Source organism: Lagopus leucura, unplaced genomic scaffold (genome assembly GCF_019238085.1).
Source record: "Lagopus leucura isolate 7727_CA_CO unplaced genomic scaffold, USGS_WTPT01 Super-Scaffold_739, whole genome shotgun sequence".
NCBI classification, from domain to species: Eukaryota; Metazoa; Chordata; class Aves; order Galliformes; family Phasianidae; genus Lagopus; species Lagopus leucura.
In genome coordinates, this window is record NW_024962255.1 from 240113 (window position 1) to 263318 (window position 23206).

The 23206-nt window shown below is 44.3% G+C and overlaps 1 protein-coding gene across 1 annotated transcript; it reads right to left on the reverse strand.

The window, feature by feature from the left end:
* Window positions 1–653: 653 nt before the first annotated feature.
* On the reverse strand, window positions 654–23200 carry TUBGCP2 (tubulin gamma complex associated protein 2). Its single transcript, XM_042862915.1, has 18 exons — window positions 23152–23200; window positions 22400–22574; window positions 20892–21020; window positions 20391–20567; window positions 17967–18126; window positions 16123–16330; window positions 14861–15060; window positions 12966–13155; window positions 12201–12346; window positions 11437–11617; window positions 10349–10529; window positions 9577–9749; window positions 8123–8251; window positions 6747–6867; window positions 5054–5197; window positions 4400–4528; window positions 3593–3756; window positions 654–914 (listed from the first exon to the last, which is right to left on the reverse strand). The coding sequence occupies exons 2-18, from the start codon at window positions 22547–22549 to the stop codon at window positions 809–811; spliced, it is 2688 nt and encodes an 895-aa protein (XP_042718849.1). The 5' UTR covers window positions 22550–22574; window positions 23152–23200; the 3' UTR covers window positions 654–808.
* Between the last annotated feature and the right edge of the window lie 6 nt (window positions 23201–23206).

Below are 23206 nucleotides of genomic sequence, written 5' to 3' on the forward strand. Positions count from 1 at the left end.
CCTTGGGCAGGGTCCCCTGAGGGTCCAGCTGCTGCTTCCTCCTTATCTGCAGAGATAACACAGAGCTTTCGATGCTTTTGTTGTGTTCTAGGGCCAAAACCAGCTGGGAAAATGAGGATATTGTGAAGGCTCTAATCCATGTAGGATCCCTTTATTGGGACCACCTGTGTTGACCTGGGGCTGTGCAGCAAGACTAGTAGAGGACACAGCCCTGCTGCAGGCACAGGAGTGCTGGGACTCAATGGAGAGTCATAGCTCCGCCCTGGGAGAGTGGAGTGGGGATCCCTGTGCTGTTCTGTCCAACCACACCCACACCTGAAATGAGCAAATGCCCATTTGGACAGCGCAGTTCTCGGCAGCTGAAGTTGTGTCAGCATGCCTCATGCTGGGGACACCGGAGGCAGGACACAGCACCTTTTGAGATTAGGATACCTGTGTAAATGAGTAGGAACAAAAACTCCCGCGGGGCATTCAAGGCGCAATGGCCCTCAACAGGAACCCGGAGAGCTTCAAAGGGGCCACTGGAGCAGAGCAGCCATCGGCTGAGCCAGATCAGATGGCCCCACCAGCAGCCCCCACTGGGCTTCCGCTAGGCCAGAGCATGCTCTGGTCACCTAACAACGGCACGTGCCATGTGCCAACAGGACTCTGACTTTTATTTTTTTCTTTAACTTTTATTTTACAACACATAAAGACATCATTTTACAATCTAGTCAAAAAAAAAAAAAAAAAAAGACTTCACAAAAGCCTCTCAGAAGCGCAGATCCATCACACTTATTTCAGAGGTTCCACTGCTCCTCCATCTCCTTCATGGGGTTGGAACGGCAGCACGGGGGGGTGGTGGGGCTGCCCTTTGGCTCCGCTCTGCAGACATGTGCTCCAGGCGCTCCGTGTAGAACCCATTGAAGTCCAACCTGTAGGACAAAGCACAGGAAGGAGTCAACCTGCTCACCCTGCAGCCCCAAGCAGTTAACACGCTGCTGCAGCACAAGGCACCACCCATAGCATCAGCCTATCTCCTTTGTAATCCAGGCGGTGCCTCAGTGGCACAGAACCGCACAGAACCACCTGCCCCACTCCGCTGCGGCCTTCCCCAGGCACATCTCCGCAGCGCAAAGTCATGCAACTGAGAATAGTTCTTCCAGTGCTTGAGAGGAACTTACAAGCAGGCAGGCAGTGATAGGACAAGGGGAAATTGATTTAAACTGAAAGAGGGGGAGCTTTAGATTAGGAACAAATTCTTCACCCAGAGGGCAGTGAGGCCCTGGCACAGGCTACCCAGAGAAGCTGAGATTGCCCCATCCCCAGTGGCTTTAAGGCCAAGCTGGATGGGGCCCTGTGCAGTCTGATCCAATGCTTGGCTACCCTTCCCACAGCAGGAGGAGTGGAACTATCTGATTTTTGAGGTCCCTTCCAACTTGAACCATTCTGTGATCCTATGAGAAATGTGCACCCTAGCAGCACCAAACAGCAGGGGCCAGCAGTCTGCACATCACACAGAAATTACTCTCCTCGTTTATCAAATAAGTTGTTCCAATACTTACGGAATAGGCATAACATTTGAGTTTCATGTTGCTTAACAATCTTACAGAAATGGCAGCAAATTGTTCCTTGATGTTTTTCATGACTGGGGAAAACAGCTTCGACAGATGGAATTTATCAGCTGCTTTCTCCTGCCTGAGCAGCTTACATCCCTTTTGTCCTTTAAATGTTATGCAAAGGACACATGACACTAAGGCAGGATTATTTACTGAATTTTGATTCCAACTTATGGGCTTACACAGGCAGGACTCATTCACATCCTGTTCCTTTCCAACTCTGTTTTTAGGATTAAATTATCTTCAGTAACTCCTAAGGATAGGTGCAGTCCTTCCCAAATCCCACTCAGTATTCTCATTCTGTGGCTGGAGCACACATTCACTCTTTTTTGCATCACTCTGTACGTCCCAGTGATCCTCCTCCATGCTCAGCCTTCCCGTTGCTTCCAAATTTGTGGAAGAAGGATAGCACTAGCAGCACTTAATGAGTGAAGATTTTAGGGCATTTGGATTCAAAGTCATCCACCTGACAGTTCCCTCTGCTCTGATGCTGCACCCTTTCCCAACTGGGCAGTGACTGTGGGCACTTTCTGCAGCCACCAACTCTCTGTCAGCACTGCTGAAGAAGCCAAGACACCCGAGCACCCTCAGCATGCTGAAGATCTGTGGTTACAGTTCGTAAGAGAGGATCAGCGTATCCCACAATCTATTCTCTCTCTATCTCAAGTATGTTATTTTAGATGCAATCGTTTTCATTCTGGTCCCTGGGTTCCTGTTGCTACAGTGTCCACAACTGGATCTGATAATTTGTGCAGACTGAATGAGAGCTGGCCATTCGCCGTGGTGCTTCCGCTTCTTAAAATGCTATTGAGCAGCCCCTGGAAATGGAAGGACACATTCTGCTGTGTGTCCTGCTAACATACAGTATTTTAGATGAGGAAATGGGGACACCTGCTTTTGTAACTCAAAGTCCATCTGTGCCAAAACCCTCAGTGAAGATTTGCATGGTCCTATGCAGTCCTGACTGGGAGACATGACAGTGATGGCAGCATTAAGACACAGTACTTCCTTTTTAGCCCTTCTACAGAAGTGGGATGTGGAAGTGCCTGGAGGCAGAGGCCTCAGACCCCGCTCTGAAAGCAGCCTGATACAGTTTTAGGTCACCGTCCTTAGTGCAACCAGACAACGGAAGCATTCTGTTTTCTTACATCCTGCTGAATCACCATCCTTCTCTATTCATCAGAAGCAGGAAGAACTTGTGAAGAACAAGTCTGAAGCACTTGGGAGCACTGCCTGCACAGCTTCTGCATGGATCAACTCCCAGCCACAGCACCAGGGACATGGCATCAAATGGGATGCAACACCAGTCTCCATGGTGCAGCACCACAAGAGAGAGCTTCCACCATCCTATGGAACCATAAACAGTTCACAGAAGGGTGGAGAGTCAATGACAAAAGAGGTGAACCTCTGCTAAGTTAGGAATAGTGGGAGGACACCTGACACCTGAGCTATCGGCAGAAAAGGCATTGGTGTAATCTCTGGCACAGCGTGTGATAAAGTGTGATGGAAGGCTGCAGGACTTCTGTGTCTTGACAGAAAGGATTGTCAGGGACTTGATACTGTTCTGCATTTCTAAGCAAGGTGAAAACCAGCTCCAGCCTGAGCTGAGCTGGGTGATGCCACCAACAGAAGGATCTCCACATGTTCCTGCTGAGACTCGAGGACTGTGGGTCACAATGCTCTTCTATGAAAAGAGCAGGCAACCTGGCCATCAGCACTATGTTGGCCATGCCCAGCACTGCCTGCAATGACATCCAAAAGCCCGATCTCCTGCTGGAACACTTCATAAAGCAGTGTGAACTAACACATGGATTAGAACAAAAAAAAATTCACAAAATTCAAAAGACTATTTTTCAAAGTATGGCCTGAAACACAAAGTGACATTTCTTGCAATTTCAGTCTTTCCTCTGATGAGGCAGACACACACAGCTATAAAACAGCAATCACTGCTTCTGGGCTGAATCTGAGCTACTGAGAGAAAACCCCTGGCTCACCTGTAGATGATGTTAAGCATGCTGTGCTCACAGTCATTGGTGCTGTAAACACTTAGCCGGTCCAACAGATCCAGCAGATGCGTTGAGAAATTAGTATCAAACTTGTTGATGGTTGCTTCAAAGCCAGATGTCAGATGGAGGTTATCAGCATGCTCCGCTAAAAGCTATCAAGACAAAGGACTTGTGTTTGTCAAGGAGATGCAACAGTACCATCCCTTTTTCAAAACCTGGTCATAAATACTGCCATAAAACTTAATGGTAACTCAGGCACTGCAATAACATTTTCAAAACAGCTGCAAGATCCTCAGTGGTTAAAAACCTTGCCTTGCCCATCTGGGAGGACACCAAAGTAGACCTCAGTAGAATAATCCTCAAATATATGCTGTTGGTTATTTTCTACTAACAGCAGAGCATAACAAGTGGCTTAGTAAGTGTGCGTCTAAACAGGGAAAAATATAGAAACACAGACAAGGCAAACATCTCATATACAGAAGGGAAGGGGTGTTGGACTCCAAGCTTACTGGCTCATCCACCTTCATGCACACAGCTGGAAATACAGCTAAGAACTGAAGAACAATTGCAGCAACTGCTGTGGGAGACAAGGTCCTCAAAGCAGACTTGAGAGTGCTATCAGTGCTCCACAGCGTCCTCAGAAATATCCCCACATTCTACAAAGATTCTGCTTTCGGGGCCAGAGGTGTGCTGGAAACCAGAAAGGTCCACCTGTAGGAGGCAGGACAGCCACTCCAATCAAGCTGCAGCCCCAGGCAACATTTACAGAGCCCATCAATGCACCCAGCGCCCCACCTTGTTAGTCAGCTTCTTCTTTGCAGTCTCTTCTGCACGCTCTTCCTCTGTAGGTGGGCCCAGCGTTGTGCCATGTTCTAGGCTGAGCCAGTCCATCTCGCTATCCAACTTCATGCTCTGGGTGAACCTCTGTAAAGGGCAGAGGGTTGGGGACATGGTTAAAACCCATCTCCTTCACAACAGCAATGCATGAGGTTGATGCACCCCTCCTAGGCCTGCAGCTAGTTAATCCCCACTAAAGCTAACTGTCTGGTTTTCTTTTGTTTTTAAATGGGTTCCCTGATACACTGACTAGACTTTGCCTAAGGAGATCAGTCTTCATGGCTGGTCCTCAGCTGGCTTCTGCACGAACAAAAACCTAGCCAGCCCTCCAGTTTTCATCTCAAATTCTGCTGCAAGAATGGATGAAGAGAGGCAATTAGGTCCACAGGAAACTGTTCCAACACTGGAAAAGAAGAGCGCATAGAATTTTGTGGAGGGAACAGCCACAGAAATCATGTGGAGAAAAGTTTGAGCTCATAAAGCCTGTTGTGGGTGGGAAAAGAAGCTCTTCTGACTACACTGAGAGTAAGAGAGCAATCATGTTAAGAGATCATCATGGCTGCCTTGCACACAGAGCAGCTGGCATGATAAAATGGGGGAGACTGTACATACCTGCATGCAGTTTGTGAACATGACACACACAGACATCAGTTTGGAGAAGATCTTCAGCAGCTCAGGGTTGGTCAGCATGCAGTCCTTCAGGCAGTTGTCCAAAAAGCTCGTGTGGTGGCTCAGAACATCATCAATATTAGAAGCCTGTTGGAAGACAGTACATTAATGAAAAACCAAACCAGGACACCAAAGCTTTAGACCAGCACTGCCAATGTATCTGCTCAACTCCCGTCAGGATCAAAGCCTAAATTTGATCCTGTACCGCACTGTACAGAACTCAGTGGAGCCATTTGCTATGTAACACAGAGCAGCCTATGTCTCTGCTTTTGTTTAGTTAACAGTGCCAAAGCAACCTAGGATGCCATCTTTTTTTGCTTTTTAATGCTTTCCTCTCACATAGTCATGTCCAAAGAGGCTGTATGCCTGAAACCAGCCACAGCCAGGCAATTCCAGCCAATGCTCTGGCATGTGTTCCAGGCAAACAACAAAGCTGCAGGCTAGGCCAGGCTGATGGCAAGACAGACAACATGTATTCGCAGCTTTGCTGTAGCTTTCACTTGATCTGCCAGTAATCAAGCATCATCCTTTACTTGCCTGATGAATTTCACCTGCCTAACAGTAACTCAAAAGTCCGGACCACTACTGCAGTCAGGTAAAAAGGGAAAGGAGAGATGTGTTTACCAAATCCTTGGTCTTCCAGTAACAGATTTTTTTCTCTGTTGTCTGGAACCTTCTAATCTGAATTGATTACATCACATTTCAGAAGGCATCTGAGGGCTTCTTTAACAGCCTGTTCTGGAATGTCAGCTTCTGTTCTTCTGGGGTCTTCTCATTCTTGGCTTTAAACAGGGAGGTAGGATGCTCACTGGGAATATGCTTCTCTCTGAGGTGATAAAGGCATCTCACATGCCCATCAGGAGATAAAAACTCCTACCTGGAGTTTGTGCTAGGGCAAAGAGTTATAAAGTCACAGACTTTATTTTGATCAATGAACCAGGAACACTGCGTTACACACTTAGAAAATCTCTCAGCCCAGAACACTGCATGTCCGTGAAAGGAGAGGTCAGGCGTATTTTGCCCAGATGCCCCCTTGTCAGGCATAAAAACCAGCAGGAAATGAGCTTAGCCTCTCCCAGACATCACAGGGATGAAAAAGTTCTCCAGCCTAGTGGAAATGGACCAGGAGAATAACTATCTGAAGAGGAAAAACACTTTTTACAACAAATAGTCCTTACTATGAAAAATAAAGTGAAAGGCCTCTTCCTGCCTCAAAGGCCTAATCTTTGGCAGTTCCAAGGAAGAGAAAGCACAGACGCGGCTTTTAAGAGAGCTGCTAGTCAGCCAAGGAATCAGAGGAAGATGTCTGGTCCTGCTTGTGATCTTTGCACCTCACATCCTTCTTCCTTATCCACACTTTTTTATTCTTGGTGATGTTCAGCAGAATGCTGCCCTTCCGTAACAGGATGAAGAGAGCATGGAAGTTGGGCACAGACAGGAGGGTTCGGTAGAGGAAAGGGATACATGACTAACAAAGCAGAAAGGTGATGCAGAACAGCAGCACTGTTTGTAGTGTGATAAGAACAGTTCCTCCAATAGAACATTTAACAGTAACTAAAACAAGGCATCTTCTCCTTACATTAAATTTGATAACATAAGATTGCTGTTCTAACTAGTCTCAAGCACACACACTCACCAATTTCAAGTTCTTCTCGAGAATGTGCCATGTTGGCTCCATCACTTCAAACATCATGTAATACTGGATATTCTGCACAAAATTCAGCATTCGCTGCCGCAGTGTGAAAGCACCAGCAAACCTAGGGGAGAAATCACGCCCATACAACTCTGAGCTAGCAAATGCCACAGAGAACCAACTTGCACAGCCAAGCAAAGCAGAGCTAACTATTTCTGTCCAGGCAAATTCCCTGCTGCAGTCTGAGAGTGATTACCAAGTTATTGCAGAACATCTCTGATTAACTTCCATGTATGGAAACGACTTTCCCCTCAACTGTGAGATTCAGAGCTTTGAACCTGCTGTGCACTAAACAGTTAATCTGTAATCTGATCACGTCCAACCATAAATGGACAGTATTAAATCCATTTTATCACTTTAACTAGTGAGACGTGTTTGCTACCAGTGTGAAATATAACATGCAGAATGCTTCACGTTTCTTTCTAGCACATTCTAGCACATCTAACTCACTTGTTAAATGAATACTTGAGAACATCCTATCCATCAGTATGATCAGGAATCCCTGGATTTAAACAAATAACCTCCTATCTAGGGTATTCAATGCCATTTCACTTCAAAATTAGAATGGCAGAATTATACAGAGCTCCTTTCAAGGTCTCAGGTTGTGACATAAAAATAAGAACAGCCTTCAACAAACTGGGACAAACTGAGCAATGGGGACTCTCTCCCCTCACGTTTCAGCTATGGGTACCCTGTCCACTAGTGACAGTCATGCTGTGAGCAGGGGCTTGCACTGCAGATCCCCCCAAGTCTCCTCCACTAATCCTTCTGAAGTGTCAAGAGAGCAAGAGCTCACATTGGCTGAGGTCAGTGCCGAGGTAGCTGAGGGTGTGAGAACTGAGTGCCACTGACAAGACAGAAGGTGTTTCCTTGCAGTGCCACAGGCCTGCCTTGTGCTCCAGTGAGATCATCTGAGACTGAGGGTGGCGGGCATGGAACAGGCTCTTCAGGGCAGAGGTCACAGCCCCGAGCTGCCAGTGCTCAAGGAGCATTCTCAGACATAGGAACTGGATTTTGAGTAGTCCTGTGTGAAGCCAGAATTGGACTGAAAGATCCTTATGAGTCCCTTCCAACTCAGGACACTGTGTGTTCCTACGATTCCTTTTCCAAACTTTGTGCCACCAAAGAGGAACAAATCAAGCAGCCCGAGGATTATTGAGCAGACACTTCCTACTGCGTCCTAAAATGTTGTTTGACCTCCCTCTGCCAGTCAGAACTTTACAACGATCTGTTCCATGTCAAAATAATCCAAATCATGTCACAATGCATCTAACTAGGAAGAAGGAAACCCAAAGCCTCAGCAGAAAAGGAAGCCATACCATTTAGCTGAATGTAGGGAGAACTGCTTGGCTGTCTTATTGCTGATCCAAACGTTGCACAACTGCCTTTCCACATGTTTGCAATAGAACATGTGTCTGAAAAGCATCTGGTATCTTGTCAGTGCTTTCCTGGAAAGAAAGGAGAAAACCATTCAGATTAAGCTTTCTTCAGATTGACAGAAAGCTGTGAAGGCTGAGGCTACTTTGAGGCAAAGAGACTTAACACAATATGCTCCTTACGCCTTTAGGCACACAGATCTTCATTGAAACAATTCTAACAGATGAAAAAAAAGCATTTGTAATCATCTCAAAGAATTCCTCCTGAAGTGTCCCTCCTTCACACTTCCTGCCACCAGGTACTTCATGAGCCTTCTTCTCTGATGAGATCAACCTGCAGAAAGATCACTCACATACAAGCTGGGTCTGAAAGCTTCCAGTTACCTCACTGCTGCAGCAAGGCGGCAACGACTGCCAAAACTTTCACCAGGATTCTCCAAAAAGATTAAGAAAAACTGCAACCAAGCTACAGGCAGCATCACCCTGCCTGCAACACGCTGTCAGAAACAGATGGGATGCTTATTTATAGCCTCGGGGACTGGGTGCAGGTCTGTGCTCAGACACTTCAGCGTAGGAGTCCACAGAGCTCCAGCCAATACAGTTCATGAAGCTGTACCACTTAGCATTTTCACTTCCATAGTTACAATCAAAGTTAATATATCCAATTTGAAAGAAAGAGACATAATTTCAGAGACACTGTGTCATTAAGGAAGTTCCACTGTGTCAACTGATAATTTCACAGAAGTGAGAGGATACTGCTGGCATTTAGCACCTTCCACTGTTTGCCCCATTTCCCTGGCTCACAGCCTACCATTGCCCTGTTTCTGTGGAGAAACAAGTCACCAGAGAAAAACAAAGAACTCTGTTTATTCTACCTCAATTTAATGCAAAATGGCCTGCTGCAATATTCTAGCAGCAGCCAGTAGTATCCTTCTAGTTTGCAACCAGGGCTACCAGAAAGCTTTTTTGCACTTCACATCGAGAAATGTTTGATTGCAAACATAGAAATTCTTAAATGAGAGTTCACTTTCAAATAAAAAATCTTCTCAGAAAGATCCTTCAAAAAGCCATGGACAAACAGAAGCTGGGGGACTGGTTACAAGAAAAAACAGAGACCAGGCTCATAAAGTATCCTTTGATCTACGTCTTTCCATCATTTAAAATCAACTTTCCATGCATATCTTAGGCATGGACTGGTAGCACTGTACTGAAGAGAGAAGCCCTAGTCTACCAGACGAGCAAGTGCAAGTCAATAACCCCAAAGCATTCTCTACTTATCAACAACTTTTAGTGTCACTTTAAAGACAAACTTTGCAGCATTTTGCTGTTTGGAAATGTGTTGTAAACCTGTACAAAAGCTTCTGCTTTTTTTTTTTTTTAGTGTATAGATACCTTACCTGTTTATAATTAGGGACAGAGGCCACTTAACAATGTAGTCAAAGGAAAATGCTTCCAGACCACTGAGAGTAAGCTCTGTGGGATCTGCACCAATAATGGCCTTTTCCTGCTTCGTTTCTATGGCCAATACTCTCAAGAGCTGCGTAATGAGATCATGGGGCATCAAGTCAATCTATAAAGAAAAGCAGGGAAACAATGAAGCCACGGGGTACTCACAACTTCCAGGTAACAACAGTTAAGTGGCAAATTATCAGAGTCACTCTCAAGTCACTGGATCAGCCAGGGAGTGATGAGGAATGGCACCATCTGGACAGTGCTGCAGCAGACAGTGTTGCTGTGCTGCTTACCAAGTCATCTCAATCTCCCCAAGAACAGTTTGTATGCTGGTTCACATTTGTAAAGGCTTTCAACTGAGCTGCAACAATCATTAGTAGTGAGAACTTATAATCAATGATTTTCTTGCACTCCAAAATGGACATCCAAGCTTGAGAACGCGGCTGAGAGATACATTACTCCTTTCACCTCATCCTGATGCCACTCAAAAGCACTTTCTCTGTGCTCAGACATCAACAAGAAAATGCAGCCCCTTGCTGCATGATCAGAGCTTCCCATTGCTAATGTCAATGAAATAAACATACTTCATCTGAGAAGGCCTACAGAAATATAGCCACCAATTCTTCTTTCTTCCACTGCATTTTCCGCAGTTTCTCATAGAGAAACACGGAGATTTCCTCAATACATGGCAAGCCTTCCGCTTACACACTTTTTTACCTTTAAATCATCCTTGAAAGGATCTGTGTTGGCTGTGCTCATTCGCAAGGCCAACTCAAGCAATGCTTCTAGCCTAGTAGTTATGATGTCATCCACAGGCTTCTTAAGTTCCTCTTCTGTGAGATCCATGAAGTGAACAAAAAAGTCCCCTTGATCCATCAGGAAATAATGTTTTATAGATCTGCTCAAGAAAATGAAGATCACTGATTATGTTTCCAAAAAAACATGTTTTTTAACTTGCTTTTTAACAGACAAAAACAACCTATTTGGATATTTTTTTTTTTAACATGTGCTGTCCTACTTCTGGTCACCTCAGTCAGAACGCTGTTGTGCAGCTCTTCTTCTGCTGCTGTAAAAATGTACCCTGAGAATAAAAGTATGCACTGCACTGCTAGGCAATGGATTACACTGCTATCCTGGACAACAACCCAACCTCCAGAGTCCAGATCCATCTGAGAGGCAGCTGCCATCTCAGAGCAAAATCATGGACTCTCTTGTCCAAGTGTCTGCACTGACTTCTGAAGCAGTTCTGTGCTTGTGTTGACTTCTGCTATAGTATGATGCACTAACTACAATTTTCACCAGGCCTCAGGGAGAGTCAACTGCAATAGGATTGGAAATAGCTCTCAGGAAAGCTGGAAGATGAAGTTTGCATCTTGCCAGAGAATATACATAATCACTGCCACTTTTTGGAGCAAAAATTGTACTAGCATAGCCTTAAACCACTGTAGTTGCAGGCAATTTCAAGACTGAGTCAGATAAAGTCAGATTAAGCCTAGTGGCCAGTTTTGGCAAGACGTAGTTTTGGTGGTAGCCTTCCAGTAGGAAGTTGGACAAGAGACTCCTAAAGGTCCCTCCCATCCAACATTTCTACGATTTTACATTTCTTTTTTATTTTATTTCAAGAGAAAACAAATCTATCTTTTTCTTTTTCTTTCTCTTTCCCTTTTTCTTTTTCTTTTTTTTTCAGGTCAACATTTCTAACAGAAACAGAGAGAATATCCCAGGAAAAAAATGCTAACTTTAAAACCTGACATTTGCAATCAGAACCAACCTATTTAAGACGTACTTAAGAAAATAAATCAAACCTTAGGTGAGCCACAAGCTCTTTCTCCTCCATTAGGAAATCCAGGAGAACTTTGCTAGCATAGTTATATGCTTTTTCTATTTGTTCCACATATGCTCGCTCTTTTAAAGTATAGATGACTTCTTTAGCCACAGGGCAGGTAACATCACGTCCACATTCTCGCACAACATTCAAATATTTCCCTGAAAAGAAAACAGTGATCCACGTTTGCACCAACTGTATGTGTTGCCATGAGAGAAGCCTCCATATCACTGTTACAGAATGGAATAGAAGGTATATTGTGAAATTTTATATTGAGATCAACCTGAAACTGGAAAAGATTTAGATGCCTTTCAAAAGAAGATACAGAATTTAAACTAGGCTACTAATATTATGGTTAAGAAGTGATTTAGAAATGTTTTCTGCCCCCAATGGTGGTAAAACACCTTTACAGATAGCCAAGAAAATCTGTTGTTGCACTTCATAAATAGCTTTTGAGAAGTTTGTACTTGCAGCACACAGCCTTTAAGTGCCCAAATAAAGACACCACAGACATCTAGCTCTACCTATCTAGCTGCTATAAAATTGTACCCATATACCAGAGCAGAAAGACAGAAGCTCCTTTAACTGCTGACTCCTTCCCACATTTTCATGATTTGGAGTTGCTTTTAATCTTTCTGTTTCTTTGAGAAGTTGTAGCTGGACAATCCTTTAATTTATCTTTACAAAAACAATGGCAACAATCATCTCAGACTCCTCTTAAAAAATAAATCTATCTTTACCTACCCGTGCTTAGTATTTTGTCAGCCATTTTCTGCAAGAAGGAGGGAATCTGCTGCTGAACAACAGTGTATCTTTGATCCCAATACTTGTCGTTATAGTCCTCCTGAATCTTCTCCTTCTGCAATTCGTGTTCCTCCACCATGAATTCACTGGACAGTTAAAGCAGATGTTTAGAAGCAGGAAGTGGTACAATGGGGATTACTCTTTTGACCTGTTAGTATGGTCAGTGGGAATATGATATATCAGAAGTAAGGTCTCATGAAGATACATTTCAATCAAGAACTGAAATTAGTTTGTACTAAGACAAGTAGCATTTTGTGCTGTGTTTGTGCTAATCCACATAATTCTATAGGGCTCAGGAATCAAGTCTAAATGTTATTTGGCTGTCAGAGCATAGGTGAGGAAGCTGGCCTTTGCTTTCTCACAATCAGAAAGGCATTCTTTTAAGCTATTTTAACTTTATTTTTTTCCCTCTTTGCATTCTGAAAATGCAGACAACAGGAATGTTGCATAAACACAGAAAATGCTTTAAATAATTCAACCAATGCCAAGAAACTTCAAAGAGTATTGTTAGCTTGAATCATCATCATGATAGTGCACTACATTAACATAGATTCACTGAGCTATGAGAATAGCATCCTGTAAGAACAGAGCTCACGACTGTCCTGGAGAGGATGTAGATGTGAGAAGGGAACACAAAGAGGGACACGAGAGGAAGGGTATTTCTTAACTTTTTCATTTTGTTTTTATTCTGTAACTGTTCTTTACCTGTATGGGTCATTAATGATGCCTCGATATATCCACTTTTCCAGAATTTCAAAATAGGGCACACTGGCTGCCTTGGTTAGATACAGACACAGCTCCTGGGCCTGGCTGTCTCCTGTGTAGTTGAAAGTCTTATCGTGGAGTAAGCTCAGGGTTGACCCTCCCATACACTCACCCTTATCCACAGAAGTAGCTGAAATAAAAAATATAGATGTAAGACACACAAGATTCTTCATTTATATGCACAAAGAGATCAAGAAGACAGCAAAGTGCAAGTTTTTGCACTTGGGCTAGAGGAATCCCAGGCATATTTACAGTCTGGAAGGAGCAGTCCTTGAGAGCAGCCCTGCAGAGAAGAACCTGGGGGTCCTCATGGATGAAAAATTTAACATGAGCCAGCAGTGTGCTCTTGCAGCTCAGAAAGCAAACGGTATCCTGGATTCCATCAGAAGAGGGGTGGGTAGCAGGGACAGGGAGGTGATTATCACTCTCTACTCTGCCCTCATGAGTCCCCATCTGAAGTTGGGTGTGAGGCCCCAATACAGGAAATATGTGGACCTGTCGGAGAGGGTCCAGAGGAGAGCTACAAAAATGATCAGGGGGCTGCAGCACCTCCCCTATGAATATAGGCTGAGGGAGCTGGGCTTGTTCAGCCTGGAAAAAAGAAGGCTGCAGGGTGACCTCACTGCAGTCTTTCAGTACCTAAAGGGAGCCTACAAACAGGAGGGGAATCAACTCTTTGAAAGGGTAGATAACAGCAGGACAAGGGGAAATGGTTTTAAGTCGAAGGAGGGGAAGATTTAGGCTGGATGTCAGGAGGAAATTCTTTACAGAGAGAGTGGTGAGGTGCTGGAACAGCTGCCCAGAGAGGTTGTGGATGCCCCGTCCATCCCTGGAGGTGTTCAAGGCCAGGTTGGATAGGGCCATAGGCAGCTTGGTCTGGTATTAAATGGGGAGGTTGGTGGCCCTGCGTATGGAACAGGAGTTGGAGATTCGTGATCCTTGAGGTCCCTTCCAACCCGGGTCATTCTGTGAGATCTGGACTCAGGTAGACATAAGGTATCTCATAGCTTCTACATCATACATGGAGATTTTTCTCTCAAGATGCTAATGAAAAAATCCCATATCTCAATGACTTGCTTAAGAAATCTCTGATCTCAAAATCACATCTATTCTCCACTGTAACCCTGAACTAATCATGTACACTGCTTGAAACACCTGGACTTAGGTAGATTCATAATAAAATTCACCCTTTGCATTGCAAAAAGGATATAAGGGACAGAGGAAGAGGAATACAGTAGTGTCATGAGCTTGACACTGAAGTAAATCTTCAAACAGATGGCTAACTGTAGTGTTCCAAAAATGTGAATATTTCGGGAAAAATAAATACCAAGATGGATCATCCATTTCCAGATTCTATATAGAACAGATATTTGTGTCCAGATAAATTTTCTGGGCTGAGTAGAGAGAAATGCAAGAGTAACCTCATGTCAAAGAGTTTAATTTAAGCAAAACTACTGAGGAAACAATACAAGGGAGCGAGAAAATGAAGCTATTAAAATGGTATTAATGAAAAGACTGCAAACCACTCCACTTCTGTATGAGCAGTTATGTGACAGGAGGCACTCGTGGGGGATGCGCATGCCATGTATGTTCTCAAATGGGTTATACTGTGCCTCTTCACACAGCACTTTTATTCTGAGATATAGTAACAACAGGCATGATTCAGAGAACCTACTGCTCTCAAAAATGGCAGAGGTCTGACAAGTACAGTCCTCCTCTTAGTCCCTCTTATTTAATATAACAAAATTGAAATGACACATACCCTGTCTGTATTGTTTATTTGTCTAGTTTTCATGCACCTGTCTAAACATAATGACTGTATTTTTTAAATTTACCAAGTGAAGAAAGAATCTCTAGGGTCCTCATTGTGGGCTGGATATAAAACCAGAGTTTCTGCAGCGAGAGAAGTCCCTGTCTCTGAAGATGTTCCAGCTGGGTAATTAGTATCATGTATTCCTTGATCAGAGTCCGCATAGCAGCAGCCAGCGCATGATTTACCTGTCCATACTCAAAGGAAGACTTCTCCTCTATAAACCTGTAAAATGCAAAATAGAATCTCGTCTAGACAAGGGAATTTCCAACATTTTCAGGAATTTCAACTTCAGAACACAGTAGAAGCACAAGAGAAGATACTGCATTGGAAAACATTGGTTTTCAGCTAAGTTTTAGGTTTAGCATTTGCTCTCTGGCCCCTGTCTACTTCTCACCACCACACTTCTTAGTTTAGAAAGCTGTAGGAAAACATTTCCTTCTAAATTGAAGGGGATCTAGAATTACTTGCAAATCCACTATAAAAAAAACTGAGTGCCAGTATTTTCAAGGCAATTGCCTTTGCACAACCTTATGATTAGGACAAGAGGACAGGAGAAGGTCTCAAAAGGACACAATATCATGGAACCAAACACTGAGGAAAGCTTGCTACTAGCTTCAGGCTAGTGATTCACCTGATCATTCTTAGCTGGCTCCGTGTATCTTATTTAGTGGACAGAGGCTTCTGAATGCAAGCCATATCACCTGGAATCAGTCAGGCAAAAAAGACTGGACAAATCACTTCCTGAAAGTGCTTCTCCCTCTTTGCTGATCTTCTGCTGATCAAATCAAATGCAGCATCCATATTACAAACTTCTGCTGTCAGTGAGGTGTACCTTACAACTAAGACCTTTCAACAATTACTTAGATAGCCACCAGAAACTAGGAAGCTGTAGGCTCTCCTGGTCAGCAGCACACACAAGGATTGTCTTAGTCCTGGATGCCCAGAAGATAGCAAAAAGCAGAAAGGGGGGAGAAAATCATAGCAAAGTGGGAAAAGACAAGCCACAGTAAGCAGACACATTTAAACTTTGCCTGTGGCAAGTCAGATGTTGGACAAAGCAAAGGCAAGGTGAAGGAAAACGCGAAGTGGCGCCACGTAGGAGAATGCCAGCTAAAACATATATAGCCAAAGCCATTTTAAATAAATTCTCTCTCTTTATTTTATACCCCTACAGGTTTAAATTTAGCTTGAAAGTCATCATATGCAAAATGACAGATTCCATATTCTGCAGCTTGATGCTTGAAGGAAAATATCCTCCTCTGGGAGGAAACAACAGCTCTGTACCTGGTGACAGCAGAGTAACTTGCTGCTACAGGAAGAATCCTGGTCACCAGCTCTTTGATGGACAAGTCCAAGTTTGGATCGACTAAAAATGCTCGGTTCTGCCTGCCAACAATAGGCTGTGCTGTGATGTATCTTCCATCCACACCAATCAAAACATACAGCAGGTCCTCCACAATCATGGATTCTTGGGATGCTAATGGCAGAGTACCTGTTTTCAAAGAGACAGCAGAAAAGAACATAATCAGAACATGCTGCAGTACATCCAGATCTTCCATTCATGCTCTAGCACCTGAAGCCTAAAAGGATGACATACTACCATTCAGAGAGAACAAAGGAAGATCATAGAGACAGCAGAAAAGAACATAATCAGAACATGCTGCAGTACGTCCAGATCTTCCATTCATGCTCTAGCACCTGAAGCCTAAAAGGATGACATACTACCATTCAGAGAGAACAAAGGAAGATCATACAAACCTGAACCAAGATACAGAGAAATAAAACTGAGTTACAGTCAACTCCACAATCTTAAACCTTGCTGTCCAGGAAAATAGAAGCCTTTGCTCATTATGTAAACCCAAAGCAAATCAAGTGGACAGAAATATGCATCCATCAACCATGGACGAGAGAACTTGCACTGTTCACTCTTCCATCCAAATGGGCTCAATTTCACTGGACATGAGTTCCAGCCTTGCCAACAATTCTCCTACCTCCCCTCCACTGAAGTACTCAAATACAAAGAATAAAACTCAAATACACAAAACAAAACACTAGCTCAGCCAAAGCTACAAGTGAACTGCAAGCTATAGGGTCTCTGATTGGTAAAGTGAACTGGAAATCAGATACAAAGAAGTGCAAAGGACTCAAACTGAAATATAATGAAGTACATCAAAAGACTGGAGACCAGGATGGCTACAGTGTTCACCACAACTAGCCTTATCTCACAAAACCAGCTAACAATCCCTCTCCACTGTAGGACTGTATGTGCTGGTGCAGCATTAAACAGTTTTGAGAGGTGTCTGATCTTACCAGTGATTTCTGGGCACTACAGAATTTGTTAATCCCTAAGGAGGAAAAAAAAACAAAAAAAACATTTGTTGTCACTGAGAATCTCTGTCGTGTGGTTCAAAAGTCTGGAAAAAAAAAACACCATGGACTGTACATGTAAGCATCAGACATGCTTAAAATTCCCATACAGCTACACAAACCATTTGACAACAGGGAAACACACAAGAATGAAACTACTTGTGATCTCTACTTTTCTGTGCCCCTAAGACAAGGCACAAATCCATGCCAGGAAGAAGCTACTGGATTCCTGCAGGTGTGTCTACCTTCTTGCAGAATAGAGCATGAACCTCTAGCACAACTGTTGCCTTTCTTTAATCTAATTTACAAATCACAAACTATACACAGCTCTGTCTAAAGCTATAATACAAAAGAGTGAGATCAGTCCTCTATTGCTCTGACTACGAGCAAATCAGGGAGGTTGTCACAGCCTTACTGGAGAGAATGAGCTGCATGGATTGATGAATGCTCCCCGAAAGGTGCAACTGCAGATTTTTCAGCTGAGAACGCAGATGGGATGCTCCTGCAGTATACTGTGTGGAAGAAGGACTGGGAAACTCAAAGCAGATTAAATCTTATGGATTAATGGTGGAGTTGGAAGCTAGCACAGGAGAAACACTTTGAAGAAAACACATCTGGTTGGGTATTGTTGGTTTTTTTTTGAACCCTGTTCATTCCACAGATTTCAAGGAGGCAAGTTTTGCTTTCATCCTAATTATGACAGAATCTGAACGGCTATTCTGAACAAGTACAAAACATAATTTTCACTATGTATCACATACCTATAGGTACCGTTACGTCAGTGCTTAGAGCAGTGCCAATTAAGAAATCCCCAATAAGTGCAGGCCTCTCGTACACCCAGGATGGAAACACTGGAACAGGCTGACCTGAATTCTTCTTATTTTGCTTATCTCGGAGCATTTTTCGTGTAAGCTCAAGAGGCTGATGAAAAGGAAAAAAAAAAGAAAAAAAAAAAAGAGAGAGAAAAGAATGAAGAAAGAGAGATGTTTGGAAGTACAAAATTTTTTTCAATTTTAAGCAGAAATTGATTATAAGCCAATAATTTGAAAACAGAAAGTGGAATAATTGATATTTCAGTAGAACAGTGTAGGTTTTAATCATCATTTTTTTAACATCAAATTAGTTCCAGAAGGAGAAAGTAGCCACATCTCATCCAAGGAGAACTTGCGAACAGGCCAATGACCACCTCTGAAATCAGTTTCTGCACACTGCCCAAGAAGTAGGTGCACATGAAATGCCATCCAGACAATACATTGGTGGAAAATGACAGCGATTTTGCTCTGATTGCAAAGGAAGTGAGCTTTTACAAGACCATAAGAGTTTCCATTCCTGGCACTGGATCTCTGTCAGTAAAATAAATATGGTGAAAGACTAATATTCAGCTTGAGAGTTCTATGTGATGTACAAAAACTGCCACAAGTGCAAAAACATGGGGGACGTGCTTATGAAAGCCATTTCTTAAGCTCCACACGTATGTGAAATGGGATCTGCACACAGTCATTTTATTTTCTTCTCATTGAAGGTCTCAGAGGTGAGAGGAATGTGGGAAGGAAACAAGTGCACATAAGCTTTGCATCTTGCTGGCTTGCGCTGCCACTTCCTTTGGCTGCAAGCAGAACTGTGCCTCAAAGGAAAAGTATGCATGGCAATCAACTTGTATTTGAACATCCCAGAAAACACCACTTCCTCTTCTCTCCTCTTTGAGCAAATCATACATAAATCCTTTTTAAAAGATCTCTTCTCCTACTGGAAATTAATCTCCCTTTCAGGATCTAAATCAACTGCTTGACTCAGATCTTCCATGAAGGATTTGGATGAGACAGGCAAAAAGCCTGATATGCACAGTATAGGAGGATCAGTGTAGCTCCATCACTGACTAACAATGCCTTTGCAGCACTTATTTCAAGAACACTAATTCCAATAGCTAAGTAGACAAAATGGTTGTCTGCTTGGGGAACAATTTTACAAGGCACTGCACTCACACATCCTGGAGAACAGAGTTTTCAGCAAGGACAGAATGACCCATAAAGGTTGCTGAGCAAGCACTGCTGCAGGCAGGTGTGAGAATCCTTCTTTGTTTTTCTGGCTCAAAGTTTGCTTCCTGAGGTATTTTGTTGAGGAGGCAAGTGATGGATGTTGTGTGGCAATCAACATCGCTGTGTGGACAATTTTACATCTTTGGAACTGTTTGCCTTCGGAAGATAGTGCTCAGGATTGTTTACTGGCAGAAGATCTAGCCTGTTACCAAATAACTCCTGTTTGCTATGGAAGACTGAGGGACAATGCCATTGTATCCTGCGAAGGCAAGATACAAGTTGGCGCCTCCCTGCTCCCTCTTATCTGCTGGCAAGGCCAGGAAGATAAGATCAAAGGAGTTTTCTGCTGAGATCCCAGAGCCAGAAGCTGCCACTCAAAGGAGAGCTGACTCAACCACTTTGGATTTTGAGCTGTCACTCCAAAGATAGCTGATTCAACCACTTTGAAACCATTGAAAAGGGGCCATCATCGCCATGGTCGTGGTCGTCGTGCCTCATCGTTGTTGTCAACAGAACAACAACGCCTGATGACCCACCGCTACTGAAGATCAAAGACTGAACTACGAACCTCGCTGGATCCATGGTGGTGACTGTCTCCCTCTTGCTGCCTATAAAGACCCCTTGCTTCTTCTTTTCTATCTTTTCTATCGCCCTCCTTCCCTTCCCCATTACCCTAATTCATAATAGTGTCCATCCTCTCCTTCCCCATTTCCCCTGATTAAGATTTGTAATAAACTGGTCAGACCAACATTTGAACCGTTGCTTCTTAATCTCACGCCGGGTATATAGATAATAAAAGAACCTCCTCTCCCTCCTATAAATTGGAGCGAGACAGCAGGAAAGGAAACATCTGCGTGGGTTAAGGAGGTGCTTTGAAACAGGAAAATGAAATCACATCACTACGCCCCAGTGAGAACTGCTGTGCCTAAACTCAACTCACCTTACCTGACTTCAATAGAAAAGGCCGCTTTTATGAAGAACAGCACAATTATTTAATATAATTTGACAAAAGCCATTTTGAGAGCAAATTCAGATTATCTGCATGGATAGAAATACCTGCAATTCCCCTACACAGCAAAAGTTAAGAGCACAGCTACATACGAACGGCAGGGAAAAATCTTACATGTAAGGTGAGGGAAGCAGCAGTACCTGCTGTGCGCTGGAGTTGGCTGTGACAGAGCCAAGCTGCTTGCGCAACTCCTCAAGTTCCTGCAGAGAGATCTTGGACGTAGATGAGGGAATGGAGAAATTTGTGCTGCTATCAGCTGCCACATTTGCTGTGAGTTCCGCTCTTTCTTTGGCATTTTGTTGCAAATACTGGAGTGTCTGTATATACATAAAACAAAAGAGATTTTGTGAACACTGGTCAGCACACACTGCAACAAAACACGTCTGCCCATAAGAGAGGTGAGCTGCTCAGACTACAGGTATTTCTGTTCCAGTCTCATGCCTTACAGTGGTCTAAATCAACAGTGGTGTAATTCTCAACAGTACTTAAAAAATTAAGTAAATGCTAGATCTGGATGTCTTCTGTTGACTTCAATGCATTCCAATGAATACTATCATCAGATAGTGTGCATATTTAAAATCACTGTGTTGATGCTACTGCCAAGTAGTTATAACATGCTCAGTTCTAACACAGAAACAAACCTCTTTGTCTTCTGTGAGCTTTGACAGTAGGTACACCAAAGAATCTAGATGTCTGGTATTTTTAGACTTCAGCTCATCATATTTCTTTAAAAAATCTTCAGGAGTTCTAGAAAACTCTGCTATTTTTACCTGTAAAAGACCACATGAATATTTAACATTTAAGGTACATTATTATTCCAACATTCCAGAGCAAAGCATTGTACAAGGAGGCAGAAAAGATGCAGGCTGCTGCCGCCAGCAGAGTACTTCAGGGTTCAGGCTTTGACTGAACAATGCAGTATTGGCCTCACACTGGTAATTAAGATGGACTGATTTGGAAGGCAGCAATGAAAAGCAGTATTATGGCCACAGAAAAACATCTAGTCATGAGGGTACCAGGCTTTAAATCCCAGACATATTCGATGATGTTCAAAGAAAAAAAAAAAAAGCCAGATACTATTCAAAAAATTATAAAGGTTGGAAAAAAGCACCTAAGATCATCTAATCCAATCGTTAACCCATTGCCACCATTAATGCCCACTAAACCATGTCCCTCAGTGACACATCCCCACATTCCTTGAACACCTTCAGGAACGGTGACTCTACCACCTCCCTGGGCAGACAGTTCCAATAACTTAGCACTCATTCTGAGAAGAAGTTTATCTTCATATCCAATCAGAACTTCCCCAGCACAACTTAAAGCCATTACCTCATCCTTTTGCTATTATCTGGGAGCAGAAGCCAACATCCACCTTCCCAGAACTTCCTTTCAGGGAGCTGTAGAGCAATAAGGTCTCCCCTGAGCCACCTCTTCTTGAGACTAAACAATTCCATTTCCCTCAGCTGCTCCCATAAGACTTGTCCTCCAGACCCCTCACAGCTCTGTTGCCCTCCTCTGGATACACTCCAGGGCCTCAATGTCTTTCTTGTAGTGAGGGGTCCAAAACTGAACACAGCATTGAGGGTTTTTTTTTTACGATTACCTCCCTGATCCAGCTGACCAGACTGTTTCTGACACCACTGTTTCAGGATGCCACTGGCCTTCTTTGTCACTTAGCCACACTGCTGGTTCAATGTTCAGCTGACTGTCAACTAACATCCCCAGATCATTTACCTCCACTCAGCTTACCAGCCACTCTGCCCAGGCCCCAGCACCTGGCCTAAAGCTCATAGAGCAGGCCTCAGCCCAGTGATCCAGCCAGTCCCGATCCCTCTGTACATCTTTCTACCCTCAAGCAGATCGACACTTCCTCCCAACTTGGTGTCATCTGCAAACTTACTGAGAGCAAATATAATCACATTTAATCACACAGCTACTATTTTTCATTTGATTTACTTCTCCAGTAGATAACTCCTCTAATTAAAAATTGAACCAACCACGCCAGGCACAAAATAAGCTACTTTTAACGCTTCCCCCAGAATGAACACACATCACAGGTACAGTGCTTGTACCAGCTCTGTCAAAGGAAGCTCAACACCTGCGGCGAGGCCCCAGGCACAGCTCCCTGCAACGCCACCCCTCTGCCCACCTTAGCGCTGTGTGCAGACACAGAGGTGGTGACATAGGGCGTGCGGTTCTTCTGCAGCAGGTCGATGTACACCTCAGCCCCCTCACCACCATGCACACGCAGCAGGCTGAGCAGCTCGTTGACATCGTGGTGGATGCGGAACTCATTCATGCTGTGAGTGAAAACCAAACTGCCGCTGCACAGGACACGGAGAAGAAAGGCAGAGAGTCAAGTTAGCGTTTTGGTTTAAGAATAACGCTTCCCAGCTGCGTTGTAAGCCCGCAGGGTGTGCTGAGACATTGGACAGGAACAAAGAAGCTTGTGTAAGGGGAGCTGCAAGGAAAGTCCCTCGTCCTGCTTGCTTCTGCCCTGCTGCAGAATCGGTCTAAGGGTGGAGAGCAGCAGGGCTGCCTTCCAGGCACCACGTTAGCGGAGAGGTCTCCGAGGGCGGCGCTGACTCAAGGGGAGAGGGGCTGAAGCCCCGCAGAAGCTGCCGGGAGGGCTGTAAGGACGCCCGCTCTCTCCCAGCAGCGGGACCCGCAGGCTGGAAGGCAGGAGCCGAAGGGCTCGCACCGAGTGCCCGCCGCGGCCTGCCGTACGTATCAGAACCACGCGCTACAGACGCAACGCCGGGCCCTTTCCGAGCGGCTCCCTGCAGCAGCGCTGCGGGCCCAAAGCCGACACAGAGAACAGGACCGGGCGCCCGCTCCGCTCTCCCTCCCCCAGCCTCCCGCAGCTTCCCGCCGGCCCCGGCCCACTCCCGTCCCTCCTACCCGCCCGGAAGTCTCCGCCGCGGCCGCTCGGAAGCGCTGCGGGCGCCTGCGCGGC